Source organism: Podarcis cretensis (assembly GCF_951804945.1).
Source record: "Podarcis cretensis genome assembly, chromosome: 8".
NCBI classification, from domain to species: domain Eukaryota; kingdom Metazoa; phylum Chordata; class Lepidosauria; order Squamata; family Lacertidae; genus Podarcis; species Podarcis cretensis.
The window spans coordinates 53778691-53805065 of record NC_137177.1 but is presented as its reverse complement, the minus strand read 5'-3'; the positions used below and the strand labels follow the sequence as shown (position 1 = coordinate 53805065).

At 46.7% G+C, this 26375-nt stretch overlaps 1 protein-coding gene across 10 annotated transcripts in view; it reads right to left on the bottom strand.

The window, feature by feature from the left end:
• GSE1 (Gse1 coiled-coil protein) overlaps window positions 1-26375 on the bottom strand; it is a 432608-nt gene that overhangs the window by 37182 nt on the left and 369051 nt on the right. For 7 of the 10 annotated variants that reach the window (XM_079988700.1, XM_079988694.1, XM_079988696.1 and 4 more), the window contains one exon: window positions 12810-13028. In XM_079988700.1, coding sequence (XP_079844826.1) covers window positions 12810-13026 — 217 coding nt within the window. In that variant the 5' untranslated portion in view covers window positions 13027-13028. Of the gene's footprint in view, window positions 1-12809; window positions 13029-17795; window positions 17909-24804; window positions 24826-26375 lie in introns of those variants that run through there. The other 3 variants (XM_079988695.1, XM_079988702.1, XM_079988703.1) reach the window with 3 other exon arrangements.

Genomic DNA, 26375 nt, shown 5'->3' with positions numbered 1-26375 from the left:
AGAAGACTTTTCCTGAACATTGCTCCTTGTTAACAAGGAAAAGGTTTCCAGTCCGATCCCTGTTGAGGTGGTGGTAGGGAATTCTCTCATGTACATTTGGACCCATTAATTAATTTCAAAAGCATCCATCTGCCAGAATAGGGATGGGCAACTGCATTGCTGGGACATTCAGATGTCCATACAGAAGTTGGGATGAGGTAGTAGTGCTATTTGGCTGCACCCCCTGACCCCTTACTGATCATCAAGGAGAGTAAAGGTATCATAGTAAAGGCGTGGCTGAGACACAGCATGCAAACCACTAAGAGGGACACAATATTAACCTGGCTGGATCTCTCAGAAACTTTTAAAAACAATTTCCTTTTCCTTATGAGTAGGCACACTTTTTTGCCACACATGGATCAAACTCTGACAACAGTGCAGGGTGGTGGTTTCTAGTGGTAATTTGATAGTTAGTTGGCCCTTGGGAACATACGAAACCGCCTTAAACCAAGTCAAACCACTAGTCCATCTAGCTCACTATTGCCTACACCGACTGGCAGCAACTCTCCTGAGTTTCAGCCAGGGAATCTTTCCCAGGCCTGGAGATGCTGGGGATTAAACCTGAGACCTTCTGCAAGCAAAGCAGATGTTCTACGGCTAAGCCACATTTGCTTATGGATTTCTGAGTGACAAGATCCTACCTTTCTCAGCTCAGAAGGCCAGTTTCCTCCTCTACACCTTATTAATAAGGCACTTAATATGGTGGCAGGCACCGTACAGCTATGATGAATATTCAGATACACATAGGCACATCTGTTTCTACCTCCTCATCCACAAATCAAGTGTTCTTGCTCAGAAGCCTTCAAACGTTCACATTTAGCAATTGGCAAGACAAAATGGCTTACACTTGGGTTACATGGGAGGGCTCTTGTGACACATAAAAAGGGACCCAAACTACCCATTCAGTTGCTAGAAGAAACCCAGAAGCATAAAGCCAGCCCAGGGGAAAGCAAAAGCAGCAAGGCAATTACTTTAGAAAAAAGGCTGATGGTACAGAGACGTTACTCTAATGCTGCAGCAGTGGAAGTCCTGGGCTTGAATACCGCCCTGCATGGCTACATCTATCAACACACAAAACCTGGGGCATCGTAATTAGAGGCGGTGACTGCTTTCTTTCAAGAAAAATTAGCAAAACCATCCTAAGCCAAGACTGCAAAAGCAGCCATGACCAAGATGCTGTGCTCAAAGAGACGGGCATTTGGGTAAATAGAACAACTCTCTCTCTTTTTCAACCCTTGGGCAAGGTTTTGCTGCAATTTGCATAATACATCTGTATTTCAAATTACACCCAGTCTAGGGAAGCTGCTGGTATTTGCAAGTGGGGGGGGGGGAGACTCACAGAAACAGAATTAAGAGCACAATGCATATAGACAAGGGTGGCTATAGAAGAAATACAAATAGGATGCTAACTAGGGCATCCTTGCTAGATTTTGCCCTGTGCCTCAATGCAAACAGGTTGCATGAAAAACATTCATACAAGGGGAAAGTTTGTGTAAACACAAACATGGGGCATTCAAATAAGCTAACAGCCATTCCGAGTTAAAGAAAAACAATTTCCTTATGGTGGAACAGGGTTGGCAAATGGATCATGTGTCAATTTTATATTGTTTGGTTTAAAATACAAATAAAAGTCATGCCTCTCTAAGCAAACTCTAATGACTTTGAGCCTTTCAGGACATACCAAGATGCAGTTGGGACATCACACTCACATCATACATTTAAAGCACTCTCATACCATTTTAAACAGTCATGGTTTTCCCCCAAAGCATTCTGGGAGCTGTAGTTTGTTAAGGGTGGTGGGAGTTGTTAGAAAACCCTTATTATCACAAAGCTACAACTTGCAGAGTTCCCTGTGAAGATGGAAAGTCTGTTAAACCATTCTGCGAGCTGGAAAGCTCCCAGAATTATTTGAGGGAAGCCATGATGGATTAAAGTAGCATCATAGTTCTTTAAATGCATGGTGTGAATGTGGCCACAGTGAATCAGTTGAACTAACAGTCCACTATGTAAACAGATGAATTATTAAGTTGCATTGACTATGGCAAGAGTGATTTGAAATAGGCTGCAGGGCCTAGTATAACAGAACACTCATGGGAGCCTAGGAATCAGAGAGGTAGATCCTTGATTTCATTGGCCCCAACCAATTCAGCTTAAGGATGCTGCAAATCCTTCCTGCTTTACTGAATTCTAAGGAGTACTCAAGAGCACAAAAAGGAGTCGGAATACTAAGACATCCTTTCCAGCCTGGGCCAAAAAGGTACCCACAGGAACCACCCACAATGAAGTGAACAATGAACATGTTGCACTGTTGACGCATATAGCACTTGACAGAGTTTCATAAGGAGAAAAAAAAAGCCGATTTGACACTATTTTGACAACACTATCAGCCTAACTGAAAACATAAAAATCAACAGGCAAGAGCTTATTTTGCCTTCATGTACTCTAAAAATTAATGTGTATATACTGTATATTTTTAAATGAACTATTCGGTCAGACTCAAAAGTCTTTCTTCCCAATGCCATGTCTCCTACTTCCATCGGAGTCATAACCACTTGGAGCAAGCTTGCAGCAGAAGGAGAAAGCAGAAAGCCGACCCAAGGAAGGGGCAGGTTTGCCGCGTTGCCAGCTCCCGGGCTTTATTAATTATTCCTGGGCGACTGCGCCACGCTTTCATTCTGGAGAGTGGTGGCACGGATGGTGCAGATGACAAAGGAAGCCGCCAGTATGGATTTGACACCTACTGAAGTCTATCTTGTCAGCGCTGAGGCCGACAACAATTAGCAGCCTTAATCCCCTCTGAGCTGGGAAGCCATTACTCACCACTGAAAGCCTTATCAATCAATACCATCACAAAGAGCCGGGCAATTAATGAAGCTAAAGTCTTACTTCAGAACCCTTAATTCTCACTGTGTGGCTTTAAAATGGGAGGGTTTGTGATCGTTATAATTAACTGGCGGTATTCAGCCAGGAGTTAGTCAATGAAACTAATCTGGCTTGGAGATGACAAGAGGCGCAGTGTGGCAGTGTCACCTTTGTTGTCTGACCTCCTGATTCCCACTCAGTGATAGCAGATTAGCAGGAAAGGCTGACAGGCAAAGGTAATTAACAGCTGAGACCCTGAAGAAGAAGTAAAGGCAGAGGATGTGTGGGGAAAGGGGGGTGGAGAGGAGAAAAGGCCCCACAAGGATCCAAACCCACTGAAGCTGACGATCAGCAGATGAGCCTGCCTGGATTTGCTTTGTAGCTTCTTCTGCTCGCTCAGTTGGAAAGGGACCTATGCCTTGATCAAAATGGAAGGAAATGATTCCTGGATGACAGCAGAAAATGGGCTCAGGGGGTGCCTGGCAGCTCAGGCACTGCAAACAGTTCTAGCCTAACAGAGCAATTCATTTGTGAAGAAAGAGCCTTGGGCTCAGACAAGACTGGATGCTGTGCCCTCAGACCTAAAACACCTCCTTTCAAAATCCTGTATGTCTGTGGGTGGTTGAGCTCACTTCTGGGGAAAGGATTTTGCCTGCTTCACCTGCGACAGATACGTCGCCTCTACCCTTAGAGGGAGCTGGGAAACTGAGGTCAGATGCTGGTGCACCCCTGACATTAAAAAAAAAAATCCCTACAAAGCCATATTGTTTCCAGCGGTTGCTGCTTCTTCCGTCCGACATTTCCAGTTTTGAGCTGACCGAGGAGCAAACAAATACAAACACACCCTTGATCCAGTGAAGGAAACACAGCTCTTGTGTAACACCTGTTCAAATTCTGCCACCCCAGAAATAGTCACCACTGCAGATTCTAACCTCTACCATTAATGGGGCCACAAACAGGCCCCACAAAGTGCTGGTCTCTGATTACAACCAGTCACAGCTCTCTGAATCTTCGCAGGCTGGAACTTTAAATTCCCCACTAGCTAGAATTAGCAGGTGATGAGCAAAGTAGTGTAGTTACATCACACTGAGACTCTCTCTCTCTCTCTCTCTCTCTCTCTCTCTCTCTCTCTCTCCAGATTAATAACTGTTTAGCTCTTATTCATAAAATGGGGACAGAGACTGCATACACTTGTTATTTTTAAAGTACAGTGGTACCTCGGGTTACATATGGTTCAGGTTACAGACTCCGCTAACCCAGAAATAGTACCTCGTGTTAAGAACTTTGCTTCAGGATGAGAACAGAAATCGGGCGGCGGCGGCACAACAGCAGCAGAAGGCCCCATTAGCTAAAGTGGTGCTTCGGGTTAAGAACAGTTTCAGGTTAAGAACGGACCTCCGGAATGAATTAAGTACTTAACCCGAGGTACCACTGTATATTTAAAGCACATCCCCTCACCCCATAAAGAATCTTGGGAACTGTAGTTTTTTAAGGGGGCTGGCAATTGTAGCTCTGTGAGGGGTAAACTACAGCTCCCAGGATTCTTTGGAGGGAATGTGATTTTAATGTGTGGTGTGTACACAGCCACAGACTTGTAGTTTGTGCTACCCCCTCCCCACTCCACCCTCCCGCCAAAACCCCTGGCATTAAAGTTCTTGCTTCCCATTTTGCTCAAAACGGTTTCAAACAATTAATAAAACTAAAGCATTTCTGGATATTGCCTCCCCCTCAAAAGGCATCATCTCTTTGGCTTCCTCAACCCACATGCAGGGTGGCATTCTAGTTCCTTGCCCACCCCCCACCTCGTCACCTTATTCTTCCTGGGGGCCAATTTCTTTTTAACACATTCCCTCCAACACTCCCCTCAGCCACCCATCCAGGCACAGCAAAAACTGCTTTGAACTCTGCATCGAATCTGAGAGCTCCAAGAACTCAATTAACATCCATTTGATATCAATAAATATGTTAAGCAGCTTCCTGTTTCTGGAAGGCCCTGGCTGGCATGGACACGCACACACAAACGGACACACGCACACACACACACACACACACACACACAGAGAGGCTCTGCCGGCTGGTTCGGAGGCTGTGTGGTTTTCTTTCCTTTTGAGATGAAAGAGAATGAAATTGCAAGGAAAAAGCCATGCCACTCTAATCCCCGCTGGATGCGCACCCCTGGTTAGCTCTTGTTTTCTCCCGTCTCAAAGTCATGTTTCATATTGACAAGCAGAGGGGAAAAATATCCCTCGTCAAAAAGGTCGGGTAGTTCTTCCTGCTCTTTGGACCCAGCCTGGGGCCTTGAGGGCATCCTTAGCAAATCTGAAAGCAGCACATCTCAGAGGCAAGTATCAGCTGTGTGGGAGAAAAGCAGGCAGACAGGCACAACACATATCAAAATACCGTTTTCCTCCCTTATTTGCATACATCACATTGGCCTGACCTGTTCCCTTAACATCTGCATGGGGTAGTGGTTAGAGTGTTGGATTAGGATCTGGGAGACCAGGGTTCATGGCCATGAAGATCACTGGGTGACCTTGGGCCAGTCCCTGCTTCAGCCTAGTCTACCTCACAGGGTTGTTATGGGGATTAAATCAGGAGGGGGAAAACCATGTATGCCATCTTGAGCTCCTTAAGAGAAAAAGATAGGATACAAGTGCAATCAATCAATCAATCAATCAATCAATTCTCACAAAATGTGAGCAGAAGGTATACAATGTTGCTGTTATTCTACAGACGCCACCATTGGTTTGTTGCATTTTTCCAGGAGCAGAAAGTCAGCCGGTAGGGCCGGGGGTTGGCAGATGATGTTGGCAGTAGAGAAGTGAATTTGTGGCACAAGAGTGCCATTTAGCCATTGCTATTTATTTTGAGATGTATGTGGGTGGGTCATAAAGGTGCACTCTTTTTTGGCAATTACCCAAATGTGTGAGGGCTCTGTAATAGTGTGACAATATGGAAGCACCTCAACACATTCTGCGGACAACTCCAAACTGCAGACATTGAGTGTCAAGATTTCCCCATCTTTTTATCTTCTCTCTTGCCAACTCCTTGCTCTCTATTCTGCCTAATATCCAGTATGAAGAAGAGTTCCCGAAGACACAAAAGCAAGGGTGTGGGACCTGTGCTGCTCTTCATGTTGCTGGACTCCAAATCCCATCGTCCCTGACAGCTGGGGCAATGCTCACTGGGGCTGATAGGAGATGGAGTCCAACAACATCTGGGGGGCCACAGGTTTCCCAATCCCTGCTCTAAAGCTCGCTTGCCAAAATATGACATTTTAGTTATAACCTCAATATGGATTTTCGATTTTGCTTCCGTCTTATTACTCTCACATCACAGCAACACCCCAGGAGCAAACGATGTGGTCAAAAGGCACTGGCAACACATTGGTCTTGAGTAAGACTTAGGCCGCATTCACACTATGCATTTAAAGCACTTCAAACAGTCATCGCGTTTCCCAAAGAATTATGGGAGATGCTGTTTGTTAAGGGTGCTGAGAGTTATTTCTCTTCACAGAACTACAATTCCCAAAATTACCTGTGAAGAGGGATTGACTGTTAAACCACTTCAGAACTGTAGCTCTGTGAAAGGAACAGGGGGTCTCTTAAAAACTCTCAACATCCTTAACAAGCAATGGCTCCTGGGATTCTTTGGGAGAAGCCATGACTATTTAAAGTGGTATCACAGTGCCTTAAATGTATGGTGTGGGTGTGGCCTTACTTGGATGCAACCAATTATCCATAGGGAAGGACCCTCAGAGGCAAACCTCTGGATCTTTGCCACATTAAAAATCCCCCAAGGTGCTTCATTATGGTGTTTTGCATGCAAAGCAATCCCACCCCAGTAGTACCTGATGTGGTGGGGAAGAGCTGAGGACTCACCCTCTCATCACTAGCACCACTGCAGCTTACCTGGAGAAAGGGCCGTGTGAACACACTCAGGGAAAACCCAGACTGGCTCAACCTGTGCATCCATATAGCACTGATCTCACCACTGCTGTCTCCACCCTTCCACACCACACACAGGCCAACAACGCCGCCACCACTAGAAAGCCTGCACACTCCCTTGTTTTACACTTCACGCCTGCCCATTCTCCCTAAACGCTTCCCAATATAATCTCCTATTAAGTATCTCCAAGCCGATTCATCTCCAGGAGCCAGACAGGCGGAGAACTCTGAAGACAGCAAAGGGATTTTTTTCATTTTTCTTTTTGTTAAACAATCAAGTTATGCAGCAGCTAAAATCTAAATCAACGGAGAAAACTCTGCACCGCTTTTCATTATCAACCATATTTTGCTGGGGCAGATATTTGTATATAGCTTGCAAAGGAGAACCAAAAAAGAAAAGAAAAAAATACTGAATTTGCAAAGAGGAACTGGAGCTGGAGAGAGATCCGAGCATCAGGAAATCAATGTCAAAAATCCACTAAAGTCGCTTTTGACGGGCTAAGCAGCAAAACAGCAGGAGGGAAGAATGAAGGGGGGCGGGCGGGAAACACTACATGGTAGAGAAAATGGGGGAAAGGAGGGAGGGAAGAGATGGCAGGAAGGGTGAGGCATCTTCTAATCTATAGCGTTTCGCAAATTGATTTCCCCTTTGGGTGGAGGGGGAAGGAGAGGGAAGCTGTTCCCATTATCCAGATTGGAGACTTCAGTGATTAACGCTCTATGCAGAAAGGACTAGCAATTTCAACCACAATAATGCATTCTCTACCTCTGTTTAAAACCTACCTTGCCTCTTTGCTCAAAGCATTGTGCTGCCTGATTAGAATGGCCTGTTTCGCCCTCTCTTAGCTCAAAACTCCCTTCACTGTTCCTCCCCTCTGCAAAAGCAATCACTTCCTCTTATCTAGTGCTCAGAACCAGGAGCCCTGAAGCACATGGAGCCTCAATAAAAGAGTGCCTCAAAACATGTGCAGAGTACATTTCTTTCACCTTTGAGTAAACCATCCTCAGCACATACATATCCCTCCATAGATGGGGAGAGGAGGAAGGATCTGAAATCAAGTCTGCAGCCTCCCAGCAAATATTGTGACCCAGGCCACATTCATTTAAAGCACTACTGATTCCACTTTAAACAGTCAAGGCTCACCCCCCACCAAAAAAATCATGAGAGCTGTAGTTTGTTAAGGATGCTGAGGGTTTTTAGGAGACCCCTGCCCCCCTACATTTCCTGTGAAAGGAATTGGAATCTCCTAAAAACTCTCAGCACCCTTAACAAACTACAGCTCCCTTGATGCTTTGAAGAAAAGGTGGCCCTGGAATGTGAGGAATAAACTATTGCTTGTTTGGAGCTGTTTGTTCTTTTCTTCCCCCACTGCAAGGTAGCAGCCACCTCTCTGGATGACAGTCAGAAGCCTCCGAAGGATGCACTCAGTTCCTGGAAGCTTCCAGGTTGTTCTCTGAACTGCGAACACAGCTATTCGCCCACCTTGGGACTACAAATGTGCTCACCTGCATGAAAAGCACCAAGCAGTGCTGTGTAGCCAGCCTTAATTGACTCACTCTCCTCTGCTCCAATTTAGATAATTGCTGTGTACAATGAAACCTCTGTTTAAAGGAAGCACTTTCTGAAAGGAACAGACACAGCGGAATAACAAAGCAGCTACTGCGACCTGCTCTGGTGCCAAAACAGTCTCCAAAACCCTCTGTGGAAAGCGGCTGGCTCATGGTTGACCTACAGCAGGGTCAGGGAGGGATCTGCTTCTCCAGGTGGCCCCAGCAAACCCATAATGTCAAAGGAGAATGGAAGGCTTACGCGTGCAGCTGCTGGCATCACAGCAGTGCGCCATGCTCCTTACAGAGGCCACTAAGAATCACTCTCTTATTCCTTCCCTCCTGGGAGCTGCCACCACCTGTCCAGCTACTGGAGATTTAAGCAGTAGTGGCTGGTGCCCATTGGGACTGGCAGGTGGAAGGCAGGAAGGCCAACAGGCAGAGCCAAGTAAACCCTGCAACCTGGCTGAGTTCTACAAAAGGCAATGATGAGCCTAAGGAGGAGGAGGAAGCTGACAGGCAGTGCCAAAGGCTGGTTGGAGGTAGGAGAGTAGGAAAGTAGAACGCTGGCTGAGGGCAGACTGTGGTTAGAGAAGAGGTGCCCTGTTTGTCCTAATAGATTTGTCTGCACTGTGGGCCTGATCCTAGGATTTTGGGACCAACCACTGAGTCTTCTAACTGGCAAGAGCTGTGGGAGAACAAGGCCCTTGTGGGAACTCTCTCATTCTCTTAGGCAACCCCATGGGTCTTATGTGATCTTCCTGGAGCCCCATGTAACTTTCAGAAAAGGCAAGAGGGCAATCAGTCATATGTACACCCAAAGAGAACCAGGAACAGAAGTTATTCCTGATCAATTAACATTGGCAACACCACAAGACAGTGTAAGGTTGAGGGTTGGTCCTTGTTCTCTGCCTTTAGTCACACTGATCTATGAACTGAGACGCAGCAGCTAAAAATTTGTCTTTTTAACTCTCTGTGAGCACAACAACGCTCCATAATATGTATCTGAAGGTTGCATTCCCTTAAAGCCAGGTTGGGGTTCAAACTTTCAGAAAGGAACACATAGCAGTAAAGCACCTTTTGTAAAGCATGCAAAAAACCCCAGATTCAGTACCTGACATTTTGGGTTATATCCAGCTAAAGTCTACTCAGAGGAGACTTGTGGAAATTAAGGAACCTAAGCTTAGACAGATGGTGACAGTAGTCACGAAATTAAAAGACACCTGCTCCTTGGGAGAAAGGTGATGGCAAACCTAGACAGCATCTTAAAAAGCAGAGACATCACCTTGCCAACAAAGGTTGGTATAGTTAAAGCCATGGTTTTCCCAGTAGTGATGTATGGAAGTGAGAGCTGGACCATAAAGAAGGCTGATTCCCGAAGAATTGATGCTTTTGAATTATGGTGCTGGAGGAGACTCTTGAGAGTCCCATGGACTGCAAGAAGATCAAACCTATCCATTCTTAAGGAAATCAGCCCTGAGTGCTCACTGGAAGGACAGATCGTGAAGCTGAGGTTCCAATACTTTGGCCACCTCATGAGAAGAGAAGACTCCCTGGAAAAGACCCTGATGTTGGGAAAGATTGAGGGCACAAGGAGAAGGGGATGACAGAGGACGAGATGGTGGGACAGTGTTCTCGAAGCTACCAGCCTGAGTTTGACCAAGCTGCGGGAGGCAGTGGAAGACAGGAGTGCCTGGCGTGCTCTGGTCCATGGGGTCACGAAGAGTTGGACACGACTAAACAACAAACCACAACAAAGCTAGACATGTCCATTAATTCTGATGGGTCTACCCTGAGTAGAAGGAGCACTGGATAAAACCCTTTCAGTTAAAAGGACAAAGTGATGAGAAAGACTGTCCCCACCTGGGACCTTAAGAGAGTTGTTGTTGCTGCTGCTCAGAGGAAGCCTGTCTTCACTAACCTGCCATAATAACACAAGAACCCTGCTGGTGGCTACCCAGATGCCTCAGTGGGAAGCCTGGAAGCGGGATTTGAGAATTGCATCACTCTCTCCACCTGTGGTTTTCAGCAACTGGTATTCAAAGCACTATAGAGCATAGCCACTGCAGCTGAGAGTCCTCAAAACATTTTGGACTACAGGTCCCATCCACATGGCTTTTTGGTGGGGAAGTGAAGACCTTTGCTATTGGGACTCACATATTCAAGGCAGGCAATCACTGAAATGAAAAGGAAATAAAGCCCAGGGCTTGATATGCTGCACTGTTCCCTGCCTGTGCTAGTAAAAAGCCTTCTCTTCCCATCTGTGCCCCCCTGCCACTGCCTTGCTCCAACCAGGCCTCCCTCTGCTGCTTCACTAATTCCTACCTCCACCTCCTCCTGCTGGCTTCAAGGCGCCCGCCTTTAGCCGAGCTCCCGCTAAATAGCCCATTAAAGAGAAAAATATTCAGATGTGCATTTCACCATACTGGCACCCAGCAGCCGCTGACTTTGTTATTTAGCGGGGGAGCTTTGGATGGTGAAAGAACACATTTAGGAGCCTTAGGAAAAATAAAATTTCAATGAAGCATGGCAGCGGCGATGAGGCCTATTTGTGGGGGAAAGGACGGACTCTTTCCTGTGCTTGCTCTCGCTCCAGACTTTCTCTCGGGGTACAGCAAATGATATGGCATTTGGATTACTCCGTCTGAATTGAATTTTTAAACTGCCCCCTCGAGATACAATGCTGAGGAAAGACATTAGCCCGTCAAGCGGCAGGGGGAAAGAGAACAAAATCCGACGGCTAAAAATAAAATGAGAGCTTTAGCGGGAAGAGGAAGGCGGGGTGTCAGGGGCTGGCTGCGGACAGAAGCGGGCTGGCCACATGAGCGACTGGGCCATTACCCAGGAGGCCTCGGCACTTGAGAAACGCCAAGCCCACATGGCTCCCCCTTTCTGCTCCATGAAAACAGTCACACTTCAGGCAATTCTTAGCCCTGAACTGGGAATTCAGGCCCCTGAATCTTTACTTTCTTCCAGAAGTAGATGCTGAAGATTCTATGGGCAGTACAAACAGTTCAGCTGCTCCCCGCTCCGTCTCCAGGCAAAGAAGATGCTGGGTTTGCAACAGGAAATTCTCCTCTGCTTCCCCCAGTGGGAGACTATGGAAACAGGCAAGCCAGAGGGAAAGACCATGGCACCTGGTCTAACCAAGGTCTTGAGTGTGATGGCATCAAAGACCAACAGATTACATGACAAGATGGAAGGGGAAACTATTTTGTGGGCAATCTGCTACAAGGGTTGAGAAGAAAGGTGTCAAACCTTCTGCAGCTGACAAAGTGGAGTCACAGAACTTGCTGGATGGCCCAGCCTCTCTCTCTATTCTCATCCTTCAAACCTATCCAATAAGACTGAATTCATTCTCCCTTGCTGCCACTTAATCTCTGCCTAGTTCTCCATGACTCACTTGACCACCTGTGATGTCTTTTGCTACCTTTGCCATCACCTGCTCTTGGTCCCTCTAAGTAGGTTGCTTCTGTGCTCAAGACATCATCCAACACTCCTAGCACTGCATAAATGCCAACCCAGCTGTAGTTTACAGAAAGCACTTGAGTTTTAGTGGAAGGTGACAAGATAAAGTCTGCTAAAGTGCTTGGAGTTTCTAATTATTATTTTGGGGTGGGGGTGGGGATATCTTACAAAAAAGACCCATTAGCTCTTAGTTTGGCAAAAACCACCCTGACAGCTATTAGGTTACTATATAGGCAAACAAGACATCTGGTGTGCATGTGTGAATGAGAGCAAAAGTAATGAGTAATGTTGGGAGCCAAAAGGGCTTTTCCACAGGAGCTCAGTAATAACTGTGAACACTCTGACCAGTTGGATGAATAACCACAAGCAGCTTTGACAGAAAAAAAGGCCCTGTCTGATAGAATAGCACGTATACATACAAGGCAGCTTAAAGACTAACATTCCATATGCGCTCCTCTTCACATGAATGTAGATGTCCATTTCCCCAATACACGCATGCACTGCATTTTTTCTGGAGTGAGCCCTCTGGATGTTCCCACTCTTCAAACATGAGGACAGCTATATATTTTAATCGCAGCCTTCAGGTTTGCTTTCCTACAGCTACAACAGTGAAATGGGGTTTAGTATCTTGAATGCACTGCATGTTTGACAATTTGTTTTTAAATCTGATTAACATAAAACATTGCTTTCCTATTTTTCCAGTTGTGAGAAGTAGGGACTGAGAAGTGCAATAAAGGGAAGGGAAAGAGCCAAGCAGGGGGAAACAGGTGCACAAAAGGGGAAACATTGGAGTAGCTTGGGCCACATCCTTCAAGGAGCTGAGTCATGGAACTCGAGGTGTGGGTGGTGTCTGGGATCCCTCCCCTCTCTCTGCAAAAGGTGCCCCCGTGCTGGCTCCCCTCTACTTCATCCAGGTCAAAAGGCCACTCCCGCCCTCGCTCTTACCTCTGGGTTCCTCAGCCTGTTTGGCAAGCTTGCGCAGGGCGGCGGCAAAGCTGGAAGAGGGTGCGGACTGGACTGACAAAGTGCTGTTGGCTGCCGGGCTGCCACTGGGCACAAGGGAGGCATTGAGAGGAGATGGGGTCAGGGGGCTGACGGTGGCAGTAGTCCGGGTCGCTGTTGAAAGCATTCCTAGAGAAGGTGACTTTGGCTCATGGCTCATGCCTGAAACAATGAAAAGAAGAATTGATGTCACTGGGAGAGAAGGAGTCAAGTCACATCATCCCAGCGAGAGTCAAACCTGGCACTGGAATATAACACGCAGGGCTGGGACAGGACCAAACAAGGGTGATGGGCTGGAGTACAGAGGAGAGGTGGCAATTATGGCTACCCCAGAGCACTCTACATCTACCTACTAGGGGAAACGCCAAAGGCTTTACATGGGCAACGTTTTGCAGTTGCAGGAGACAGAAGGTAGGTGAACAGAGAATTGAGGGCATGGTGGAGCTGGACAGGAAATCCAAGGGTTATTTGTGCTGCTGTGTTTATACCCACATGACATCTAGGGTAACCTATTGTTTCCTAACCTGTCCAGGAGAAAATGTGCTAAATTTTTGCAGTGGTAAAGCAGTGGTGGAAGGCTGCTCAAATAAACTATTAAATTAGCACATCTTTGTCTTTGCTTTATTGGAAGGAAGGGAAAGCTGGGAGATGAATGGAGCAGCACACCCTAAACCAGGGCTTTCCAAACTTTTCATATTTGTGACACACTCTTTAGACCTGCATCATTTTGTGACACACTAATTCAATTTCACTAGCAAACCAGAGATTAAATTAACCCCTTTCCAGGCCCGGGAGGAGCACGGGAAGCGTTTGTGCGACACACCCTACACACTGCAGCCGACACACTAACGTGTTGCGACACACAGTTTGGAAAGCTCTGCCCTAAACCTTTGTTCTGGGACTCAAATCAAAAGACACTCACTCATTCACCCATTCATTTGCAGGGCCAATTACAGGACTCTAACTCATGCTAGATCTGCTTCATACCTGCGGGCTAGCACACCGCCATATACCCAAAAATGCAGTATAAGCAAAGAGATCACGGGGGGGGGGGAGGGGGGAGATATTCGCCTCTGGGACAAGGTGGAGCACAGCACCAGGGGCAATGAGAAACACCTCCACCCCAGCAGAAATTGTTGCAGCTTTTCTGCTCAACAAAGCACCTGTCTTTCGCCAGTCACAGGAATTCATTTTGTCCCCCCCCCCCGACACACCTCATCATAATCGATCCACTGGTGTAGATCTGTGATAGGTAGCCTTCAGGCTTGTTTGTAGGATCTACTTTCTCTCTTTTCTAGATCTCTTGAGATCCACCAAGTAGAGCCCAGTACAAAAAGACTTGCCATTTAAATTCAAGAATTCTGAGCCCAGGAATTTGTGCTGGAGTACTGGAACAAAACAGTTCTTCCGCGCGCACACACACATCCACTCCTGGCCTTTTCTCCATTTCAGCAGTATAATTTAGGGCAGTGATGATGGGAGTCATTTTGCTGCAGCTATTGTTTAACAACTGGTAAGTCAGAAATCCTTGCCAATCTACTGCATATTGTTCAGAGATCTATACAAAAAGATCCTAATCTATCTCCTGTGCATTCCTGGTGTAGATTCAGTACAAGCTAGGAACTATGTGGTCATCCCTTCGGATCCAGTTTGTCCAGGCTGCCCTCTAGAGGCTGTAAGAATTGAAATCCCACTAGCCCCAGCCAGCACAGATGTGACTACAACTCCCATCAGCCCCAGTCAAGCACAGGTGTGCCAGCTGGTGCTGATGGGAGTTGCAGTCCAAACATTCTGGAGGGCCCTGGCTTGGCGAAGGAGGATCTAGGCATATTCCAATTGAAAACACAGAGGGAAAATGTCAATCTCAGGTATGCACATAAATACATGGGCTTGAGGGCAGCACTGGTAGGCCAAGTGGAGCCCTCCTGCCCCCCACCCTAGACCAATTGACTGTTGTCTCATGGGTGACTAGGGTTCTGCAGACTTTCTCAGTAGAGAGAAAGGCTGTGCAGGGCAGGACTGAAGGGATAAGAAAAATCTCAGTGGCTACATCCCCTGAGAGAAAATGTCAAGAAGATGGAAGCTTGCAATATCTGCTTCTTCTGACAGCCACACTCTCCCTGGCTTGGACACAAAGAGCTCTCTCCCTCTACTCCACCCCGAACACACACACACACCTTTCTTTCTCTAAGGCAGATTAGTAAAAGAACCCAAGAAGAAAAAGGCTGAAGCTTAAAAAGAGCTGTTCACAGGATCTCAGCCGGAGGCAAGGCAGCCGCAAGTTGCCAGGAACAATCTGCCTGTGCGCACACAAAAAGCCCTGAACCATTTCAGAACCGCCCCCCCCCCCCAAGAAATAGAAAAGGGGGAGGTGGGGAGAACCCAGAAGAAATAAATCAAAGGCCACCACAGCACAGGCATCTACAAGCACCCCCCGTCTCCTACGAAGAAGAGCTGTGTTATGGAAATCAAAGCACTGACATGGTCCGGGCCTGAGGGTAGCTCACGGTTTCCCCATCTGTTTACAGTGAATGGAAGGAAAAGTTAGAGTGAAGAGAGGCTGGCTTGAGGGTGCAGTTTCTGCAGGGCATTAAGGGGTTCAGAGAGCATGCTGGGCAGCTCAGGAAGCTTTGGTGTGGTACGGCATGCTGATGCCACCTAGCTAAGGTAGAAAGGAAGGAGGCAACATGCCAAACCAGTAGGTGCCATATTGTGCATATGTGTTCAAGGGATTGTGCTGCCACGTGCTCTGAAACCCCGATTTCCATGGTCTCTTGGGTAGACCAGTACACTTGCAGAGTCAAAGACACTGAGTTGGCACACCAGAGCCTTAAAAACAGACTAGAACTGTTTGGCTCTTGGGCCATTAGGCAAAATGAAGAGAAACTGCAAGTAAAAGAAATGACTCTATGTGCATCAATGCCCTGTGTATTCAAGTCTATGCACATGTATCTGGCATCTGGAGACCTAACTTGGTTCCCTCATTCCCTCCCTAGACAAACACTTTGGTTTTGTTTTTTTTAAAAATATTTATTAAGAATTTTTCATTTACAGTAAAAAAAAATGAACATAACATTGCATATCACATATTTTCTTATCACTTCTGGACTTCCTCACATCTCCCGCTCCTACGTTCTTGTTTAATACACTTAAAACAACAATTTATTCCCTTATCTCCATCCTTACTGTCAAATTTCGAATATATTTCAAATTTTAGATACGTTTATTCCAATCCTTACAAAAGAAAATTTAATTTAGCCTAATAATTATCTAAAAAAAAAATAGGTTTTTCATCTTATATTTAAATTATCTTCATGATTTACTTCATCTATTTTGATGGTGCCAATTTGTCTAAAATCAAGCATCCTGCTTAACATTCATACAGTTTACAATATTTTTGCAGATAAAGCTTAAATTTTTTCCAGTCCTCTTCAACGATTCTCCCTAGACAAACACTTTGACCAAAGGAATCTCAGAGGCGGGAGAGACACAAGAACTGTGAATACTGCTGGTGAAGGGGATCTTGCTGGAACTGAAGGAAACTACTGCGGCAGAGAAAAGATAGTAGTGGAGGCTGACGTCAGGGCAGCTCGATGCTCCCATGCACTTAAAATTGCATCACATGACTTCAAAAATGAGTTTGTGCCATAGCATCTCAGCAGTCATTAAAATTCTTCCTAGACCTCATGAGCTGTAGTGAACAGGTTGGAGACACAGGCCACGCTGGTGAAATCGCAGGAGCCAGGGAGCTGCCCCAGCTAATGAAAGGGCATGAAGGCTTAAACTTTCTTCCTATTTTCGGTATCTTTTGGAAATGGAAGGAAATTGTGCAATATCAGCTAACAGAGACACATTTGCACAATTTATGGTTATTTGTGGTGATGATTTTTCTAAAGAATATGCAGGGGGGCACACACCGTCCTGGCTGGGCCTCTGATAGATCTGTTTTTAATACAGAACTGCCTTTGCATGGCAGCAGCTCCAACCTTCAATCAAATGGCAACTGCCTGCAGAAAACAAGCTGCTGTCTCTGGGCGCAGCAGCTGGTCAGGGATAAAGCAGCCTCACATGATCTGCAGCACCCATGTCTGCCTGTGCCCAGTGCAGGTCCTCCCCTATCTATTGATTGCAGCCAAGTCTGCATTGATTCAGGAGGCTGACCCCCTTCCATGTCCTCTGCTCTGCCAAAGGCAGAGCGCAAATGGTAGATTATCGAGCGGACCCCTTTAGCCTACAAGGAGTCAGCAGGAATTAGCAGGAACTGGATGAATGCTCAGCTGAAGGGCTGCCTTACAAGAAAGCCATGCTGTCCCCCAACCTCTCCAGCGCTGAATGTGGGCTGTGACACTCCTGCCCTAGGACCATGCCTCTTGGGGAATGGAAGAAGGAAGAGAGAAAACCCTTCAGGCACTTGGAACTGTCTCAGGAAACACACACACACACACACACACACACACACACACACACCTTGCTACTAATGCCCTCAAATTGCTCCATCACTTCCACAGTTAAAAGGGGAGGAATCAGACCATGGTAAGCATTCTGAGAAAAGGCATAGAGACTCCTGCAATGGCCACTCAGCCAGAATTGGTCCCTGTCAGCTGTGAAGCTAGGTGGGTGAGGGGAGGGGGAACAGAAGCACATGCACCTTGCAAGGCTGTAAGAGTCCCTTAATTAGCACTTCTGTAATGAGTCTTCAAACCAGGTGATATCCCCACTCTCTGCAATCTTAAGTCAATTTTAAATGGGTTCAGGAGCAGTCACAACTGTCCATGGAAAATATACTGGCCTGGTCTGGCTTCCATCCCGTATCCCAGCACAGTGCAGCTGGCTTCTCTCTCCTCCCAGCCCAAACCCCACCCAGGCAATCTCTCTAGATTTTAGGGTTTTCTCCCCTAAACCATCCCCGTTCCCTGACAAAGCCCGTACCTACTGTATCCCCATATGCTGCTTCAGATCTGGGGCACCTAGAGGTGGGTACCTGGGATCTCCTAGGCAGAGCGTCTCTTCCTAGACTCCCTCTCTGGCACTATTCTACACGCAAAGTGCTCCCCCCTCCTGCCCCACAAGCCTTATGATGCTCTTCACCATCCCGGCACCAGAATGTCAGAGCCGCAGCAGGCTCACGCCTTTGAAAAACAGGCACTGCTGATGTCGGGTCACTTAAAATAGAATTTCAAATGAGCAACTTCATTAGCATGGCTAAAATTAGCATCGCTCTTCAGCTTGTGTTGCAGGGTGAGGGGTGGGAGGGTCCCCCTGGCACGGGACTGTGACGCAGGGGAGGCAAACACAGGAGGAAGATGGAGAGGACACAGGCAAAGGGACTCTCTTTCTCCTTACATCCAAAATATCACATCCCAAAGCAAATGAAGCAAATCCTCAGGACTTTTTTCTCACTGTGGATCAGCAATACAGCCAACACACTGGGTCACCGTGGGTTGGCCTTTCTTTCTTAATGTTCATACGGCAAAACAGAAACGCAACTGCAAACTGTCCCTTCCCTAAAGGTGCTCATTTCCTGGAGCATTTCTGAGATGCGGAAACATTCGCACCAAAGAGGCCTTTCACAGGAGCACTTTGGGAAGCGCCCTAAGCTCAGAGGTAGAACCTCTGCCTTCTGTGCAGAAAGTCCCAGGGTCAGTCTTGGGAATCTCAAGACCTGGCTGGGAAAACCTTGCCAGAGACCCAGGAGAGCCACTGCCAGTCAGTGTAGACAACACTGAGCTAGAAGGACCAGTGGTCTGACTCAGTATGAGGCAACTTCCAAAGTGAACAGAAAGGGAAATGTTCATTTCTTGGCAGTGGTGGCTGGTGCCCCTTTGGACTGGTAGGAGAGAAGGCAGGGAGCTCAACAGTAGGTGGCGCCTGAGCCAATGACAGGCAGAGTAATTCTAGTTTTGTCCTCCTCCTCCCTAATGAATTCTACAAGGGCAGCACTGAGGCCAAGAAGGAGGAGGCTGGTAGGCAGTGACACCCCATGGACTGGTTAGAAGTCAGAGATCAGGGAGGTGGGGGCTGCCTGAGCTTGGTGGGGCAGCACCCTATTCACCTTAATGAACCAGCCTCCACTGCTTCTTGTCGAATCTTCCTTTTGAAAATAGTCACATGAAGGTCATCAGACTGCAGAAACTTGTTAACGAAGTTATGAATGTTGTTTTGCGACACTGTTCCAGCAGTGTTGGAAAGCATATACTGTACAGTATATCCACATTGCCTTTAAACTATTCACAGGCCATCTGCATGCCCTTACTCTGCACTGTTTCCAGAATAGCAAAACCAAACCCTGTAGGGTGTTGTTGTTGCTGTTGTTGTTTTTTACAGGTGCCGAGAGTTGTTAGAAAGTCTCTATTCCTCTTACAGAGCTACAATTCTCAGAATGGTTTAATAAGCAATCCTTTCCCACATGGAACTCTGGCTGGGCCTTGCTAGCTGGGCCCATTGGGACTTGTTGCCAAAGACATTTGGAGGTCACTGGTTTGGCAAAAGCTGCAAAATGACTAGTGGCTTCCGGTATCCATCTCCCCCACTTCAGCCACTTAGGGCTTTGTGTAACCTGCAATTGCCATACAGCCACTGCATTGCCCATTAGGCACGGAACTCAACATCTTGACAATCACACCTTTCATCTTGTCGCTTTTATTCAAGTTCCTAGGCTTCCAGACTGGTTTCTAGGCCTCAAGATTTGCAAGTTTCCCAATATAACGCTTGGGAAAACCTTAGATGTCATAGAAGATGTCTGAGCAGGATTTCCTCTGTTCAGTGTGTGTATGAGATTCAGGGTCCTGGACAGCCTCCCCCTTTTCCCTGCGATGAACAGGAGTGCACAGATTATGCAAAATAAGCAAACCTATGAAGAAATGCTTGACTTGCGTTAACTTGGCCGTGTCAGCTTTTTGTGGCTCCAAGAATTGATTTTACAAGCTCCTGTAGGCTATACACAAGCTGTGTCTTCCATGCTGTGGATGTTCTTCTGTCTACACTGCAGGGTTGTTCTTTATCTGCAACCACATGGGCAGGGAGCTTTAGCAATGTAGTTTGTGCTGAGATGGCAAATTCTGAAAGGAGCCATCTGATTCCACCCAAAGTGTGCCCACGTTAAAAGCAAGCAAAACACCCCCACCCCCAGATGACCAGATCCTCTGGCCCAGAGGTGCTTTCATTTCAGGCAGGAGATCTGGGGCACTGCAGTTGGTTGATAGAAGAGCCAGAGTGGCAGAGAGGGCATGCTCTGCAGACAGAGATGATGTATCTATCTGGATGGAGATCGCTGAGAGGCAGCCACCTGACCAGGCCTGTCAGTGGGAAAGGAGGGGGCACTTCAGTGTCAATTAAACTTTGCTGCGACCACCTTCGCCCTCCCTTTACCCACCCCACAACCCTGGGAGACACTGAACTTGATCTTGGCCTCTTCCGTTCTGCCCTCATTATACAAGCATCTATTAAATCAGGCGCTCTCAGCCACTGATCTTGCCTACACGATCAGGCTCATGTAAATTAATTCCAGTAACAGCTGGGAATAAAAGCTGTGCATGCAGGTCAGTGATAGAAAGAGCTAGTGTGCACGTGGGCAGAGACTCTCTTACTCTGTTGCCAGACAAGGAAAGCAGGGGTGTGTGTCTGGGAACAGAGTCGGTTCCTATACAACTCTTTGGAGATTGTTCTAGCTCCCCAAAATCATTGTCTTGTGTAAACAACCACTGACTATTATCTTTGCAACCAGGCTTCAGCTGCAACCTTTTTTGGAGGGGAAATCTACTTAAAAAAACACAAAAATACTAGAGTATATAAACATGTATGCATTTGAGCATGTACAGATTGCCCTTCACTCTCCTCTGAGTAACCACAATCGGCACCCTCCCCACCCCCTCTGCTTTTAAATACACTGCTGGGACTATAAAGAAGAGCATCTGGGGCAAAGGGCAAGACTTTCAAGCCTGCTTTGCAATCAGCCCTCTGCCCTCATCCAATCCTTTGCCGAGCAATCAGAGCACAGGTCAGGTCAACAGCAGTGTCTGAATTCAAACTTAAGACATCAAGCATTTTATCTAAATGGATAATTAAGAAGACTAAACAGCTTGTGAAAACTGTGCTGCCTGTTTTGCTATGTGTTGGGAAGTCGGGGAGAAACCTCATGCTCCTGGTTACAATAATCCAGGGCCAGCCAGGATAAGATGCACCACTCCTCTAGATCAAAGTACAACGCCATTGTAGCAATCTCCCAAGCTGCTGCGCCCAGCAAACTGACCCTGGGATTTCCTGCTTAGTGCAAGTTTGCTGTCCAACTTTAAAATGGAGATAAGACCTTGCAAAAAAACAACCTTTCGGACAACTTTAAGGAGAACCAAGTCTACATATTTCTGAGCCCTTCTCTCTCCGCTGCTCTGTCTCCCACTTTCCTAAAACCGATGGGCAGCCAGTTCTCCTATTCAAAGAGACCAATCTGTTGAGTTATGTCTCCCTTCGCACACAACCACCATCCTAGGATAAATTGTTCTGATGGCAACGCAAGTATCTCCCGAAAATGTGTATAAAAAGCAAGCTTCTTCTACTCCATTAAATATGGTATCTGTGTCCCCCCCCCAACCCCCCTCCCATAAACGGCTCAAGAAGCATTACTTATCAGTGCTCTGCTGGCCTCCTGCGGATTCCGTAATTACCGCTGCCTTTCATCTCCAGCGCTTTGCAGACACCAGGCTCTGGGCCTGCTACTTTGGTGCTCTGTAATTACTAGTTAATAGCTCAGATGAATTTTCTGCAGGTCCCTGTTCAAGCGCCAAATCCAGCCCGCCTTTTCCCCTTGACAACCCCCTTTGGGATAATTATACCTTGGAAAGCAGAGCTCAGCAGGACCCCCCCAATTCAGCTGCAGGCCCGAATCCCCTAATCACCCCTTCTTGGTAATTTTTCATTACTGGAGAAAGAAATGTTTGTGAACAAATACAGGACGCCCCTGCGCCACGGGCACCAGGGGTCTCTCCCTCTCTCGTCCCTGTGAAGACATGTCTCCAGTGTTCCCCAGGAACAAGCTTGCCCTCAAGGGGACTCAGAGCGGCTTCCCAATGCCCCAGACACTCTCCCTGCATGCTCATATGCGCACAGAGATGCAGTAGCTCATGCAGAGAGCAGCTCATGAGGCTCAGCTGATTCCCGTGGCCTGAGACACCTCATAATGCACTCATTCTCTCCACTGCTGCCAACATATTCCCCAGCTTGGACGCGGAAATGGCATTCAGCCTAAGGAGGGCAACAGAAAGGAAAGTGTGATGCAACCTCTTTTTGCAAAAGGTTGAATCATCAACTGGAGGACAAGTTGGAGGGAGAGAGCTTTAGAAGGGCAAGGGGAGCCTGCAGCACTTTTTTTGGGGGGGGGAGCCCCTACATGAACACCAAAACCTAAAACTGCTCAGAAATGTCTTATTTGGTCAGGGTTAAATAACAGCTTCTACCTTGGGGACTGCAGTTTACAAGACGAATGAAGAATTTGCTGGTAGAAAAAACCTCAACCCTTGTATAGGACTACAATTCCCAGGATGGGCACCATGTGACAGTCAAGCAGGTTGAAACACAGTTCTAAAATATGTAGTATAAAAACGCTGGAGGCAGTGGGAATTACTTACTCCCTGAGAGTGCCATGGCCCCACTCCAGGCCTCCTCCAGAATCCCCAGGTATAGGGATGTACTGTGTGATAAAAGCATCCAGGAAGAGAGTGTGGGGGAGATCAAAATGAAGTGGAAGGATAAGGCTATCAATGATTATCAGTCACAATGGCTATGTTGTACTCCACTTGAAAGCATAGGACTGAGCCACATGCAGTGAAAATTCTGTAGCACTCACTCATATCGCTGGCTCTCATTCCCTTCCTATCTACTAGTCACGGTGGCTATGTTCCCTCTCCACTGTCAGAGGTGAATATCAGCTTCTCGGAATCACAGGTGAAGGGAGCATTGTTGTGCTCAGGTCCTGTTTGCAGGTTTCCTACAAGCATCTGGTTGGCCACTGTGAGAACAGGATGCTGGACCAGATGGGCTGTTGGCCAGATCCAGCAGGGCTCCTCTTATATTCTTAACACTCATCTTTTTTCTCAGCTAAATATATTTTCATTCAAAAGGGAATCCTTTATTTTTTACCTATTGTTTTCAAAATTTTCAGAAATCCTCAAATCTCAAGCATCTGTCCTGATTTTGGTGATGTCAGAAGTTTCTTAATATGGGAAAATGTTTCTCACAGCAGCTCTTAAACAGAGTGGCTCTCTATGCAATTCCCTGAGTCTATTTACAAGTCAAGCAAAAGTTTCTAAAATAGCTCACTTTCCATCAGGATATGGAGTGAGTCCCTGCCTCGGGCAAGAGCCTCTGCTCAAAGCACTAAAGATACGTCCACCCAAGACCACATCAAGTCACACCTATGCTTTTCCACGAAACCCTGTTCGGGGGGGGGGGGGGCTAGGAACCAGTTTGTCTGCTTTGTTCCCACCCATCCACAGTTTATCCTTAGACCAAGAGGTGTCAAAACCAGCTCTCAGGCAATGGCGCTACATTTGCCAACTGAGATTCCTCTTTTTCTGTACTGTGCGCTTGTTAAACTGCTGCTGCACTCCATCCCAGAAACAGCTGCACCCAAGAAGGTAAAGAGAGTGAGTAGCCTGCTGAACTAGGTGCTGCTTCTTTTTCATTTCAGAAAATCAAGCGGGACCTATTCTCTCCCCTGCAGGTATCTGAAGGATCCAGAACAAAGCCCTTTCATCAGATAAACTATCTATCTCAGAAGTCCTCCAGGTGCAAAAATTGAAGCTGTCACGGTGTGTAAGTAAAAACATGTTATGAGATGCCCATGGAAACGGAGGGGGAAAGCACAGTTGAGAATCCAGGAAAGGGGAGGAAAGGTGAACAAACAGAAACAGTGGGATGTGTCAGACACAGATTGGCAAGGTGGGGGAGAAGGGATCTGCAGGTCTATATCCGGGCAATAACATTTGGGGCATGGCTTCTAAAGCTTTTTATTTTAAAAGGGCTTAAGATACTAGCTCTCAATTGCTGAAAATGAAACAGCAATTTCTGCTAAAGATACAGCTATCAGGTGAAACACACAGTAGGGTAGGCAGCAGATAGAATTATGTTGGTTATTAGCATCTCTTCCAGACTTCCTCATTGCCCCCTCCCCATTTTTCTCTTGCCCCCATTATTTCTTCCTTTCCCCAATATTGTTCTATGATTCTTCCCTGCCTACTGCTTTATAAGATTCACCCGATGCATAAAAAAGTTTTGAGAAATACCCTTTTTTGGCAAATAAAACCACAGAAAGCTTCTAATTTATGCCACTGACACTTAACAATGTTCACTGCTATAGTTGTGATTTCTTTTTAAATGTACCATTTTAGACTTTCCTGGGGTGAAGTTTGTTTGTTTTTTAAAATGCCCATAACAGACCTTAGAATTCTGCTGGGTAGGACATTGGTGGAGAATTGTATTTCATGAAGGTCCCAGATGTTGACCATCTTTCCTTGAAGGTAAACACTCCATTTTGTAGCACAGCTGAGTTCTCAATCTATAAAGTGTGTGTGTGTGTGTGTGTGTGTGTGTCCGTGTCCCCATGCCCCCAGAGCCTAATTCACCAATCCCCAAACCTGGCCAAGGAAACTAAGGGCTGTATTCAGCTAAGATATACTCAGAGCAGAGACACTAAAATGAATGAGCCTACATTTGGTGTGTCCATTGAACTTAAAAGGTCTACTCTGGGTAGGGCTAGGACTGGCTACAACGTCATGTTTGGGAACCAAGACAGAAGTGTTTGCACTAGCTGAGCCACTTTGCACTTTGTTTTCTATCTGTCACAGACAGGGACAGAAGCCCAGACGAAGATTTAAGTGTAACTCAAAAAGCTTGCCTCCTTTCACACCACTTGAGAATCTGATTCTAATAAAAGGCATCCACTTACCTAGTTTTTGCTCTCACTTGTTCTCTGGGACCAGCAGAACACCACCCCTCTCCCTGCCCCCGCCTCTTCCCTGTTGCACATCCTTTCCATCAGCCAAGGACCAGCTTTGTGGGAGGCCTTCCCTGCTGTTTGAACGCCAGCCTGCCAATTTCCCTTCTTTCTGCTGCTAGCCTGGCCTTCTTTCTCCCCCACCCTCTCAACCAAATAACAGAAGCTCTTTCCCCTGCAGCGCTATCTCAAGCAGGAACAGCACTTAGCTGCTTGAGGCTGCAGGGCTAGCTCCCCCTCCTTCCCTCCCTTCCTCTGATCCAGCATGCACAAGCCCAGCCCCTCTCAAGGAACAGAATTCAATTAATCTGCCAGAGAGACACCCACCTCCAAAAAGGCAGTGTGGTGAGAGTGCTCTGTGGGCTAATCGAATCATGCCCATTCAATTAAGCCACCCAGGAAGAATGCATGGAGATCAGCTGAGGCTGTGGGGACTGAGAGTTAGGCAAAGCTTTTTAAAGAGAGCGAGAGCGAGGAGTGTGTGTTTTATAGAGACGCAGCCGTTTTACAACTATGATCCCAAGGCAGTGAATAATTCATAAAAAGAGAGAGAGGGTAGAGATGGAGCCTAACACTCACCCACCTGCTAGTTCTGAACACAACCAATCCTCAGCACAGAGGAGCAAGGATTACTTAATGGGCAGAGAAAAAGCACTCTGCACATCCTCAGTGGTACTTTCTTTCATTTTCTGCTTCACACTTTCCAGAAATAATCAGAGTTCTACCTTGGGATTCATTTGCATTAGGATATTATGGCTGGTTTATCACTGGAAGAACGTCTAACCAAAGCAGGGTTGGGCTAACAGGAGTTTAGTTTGGCTTGCCCATGGAAAATCCACGTTTTAAGCATAACAGGAGTTGAGAAGGTTCTGATAGTTATGGGCTTCTGGAGCTAATCCTGTCCTCTCGGGCAGAAGGATGTGGCCCGTATGGCTCCCCCCCCCCCCCACTTCATACAGCAGAATGTGGGACAGACACTTCTCAGCAAAGCATCATAGAGTTTATCCATCCTGAAAGGGAGGCAGGAACCATACAGAAACAGGACTCCCATCACACCCGAGTTGATGTAGGAGTAAATAGGTGCCAGAGACTCCAGCTAGATATAATTCTTTAAAAATGTATAGGCACCTTGGACTCAGTACAAGAGGGATACATCATTGCTTCTTTCATGGTGCTTGGTGCACAAGCTTCTGAGTTACACAGAACTCTTCAACAACTAGAATAATAAATATTGATGGTAATAATAATAATTCAAATAAGCTACAAATTCAAATAGCAATGCAATGTCTTCGTAGTATCTTAAACCACCAGACCTCCAGAGACCCCAAAGCCAGCAAATCCCACAACCCTACCACAGGCAGGATTGTCTAAATTCACCCCCAAACAGTTGACACTTGCATTGTGTTCCCGATCACTGGGAGCTGCAAGTATAGAGCTGGCAAGGACACAGCCACTGCAACCACCCCTACCACTCCAAAGTGCCAGCAAAGCAGCTGCCTCATGGCTTCAGTTAAGTAGTGACA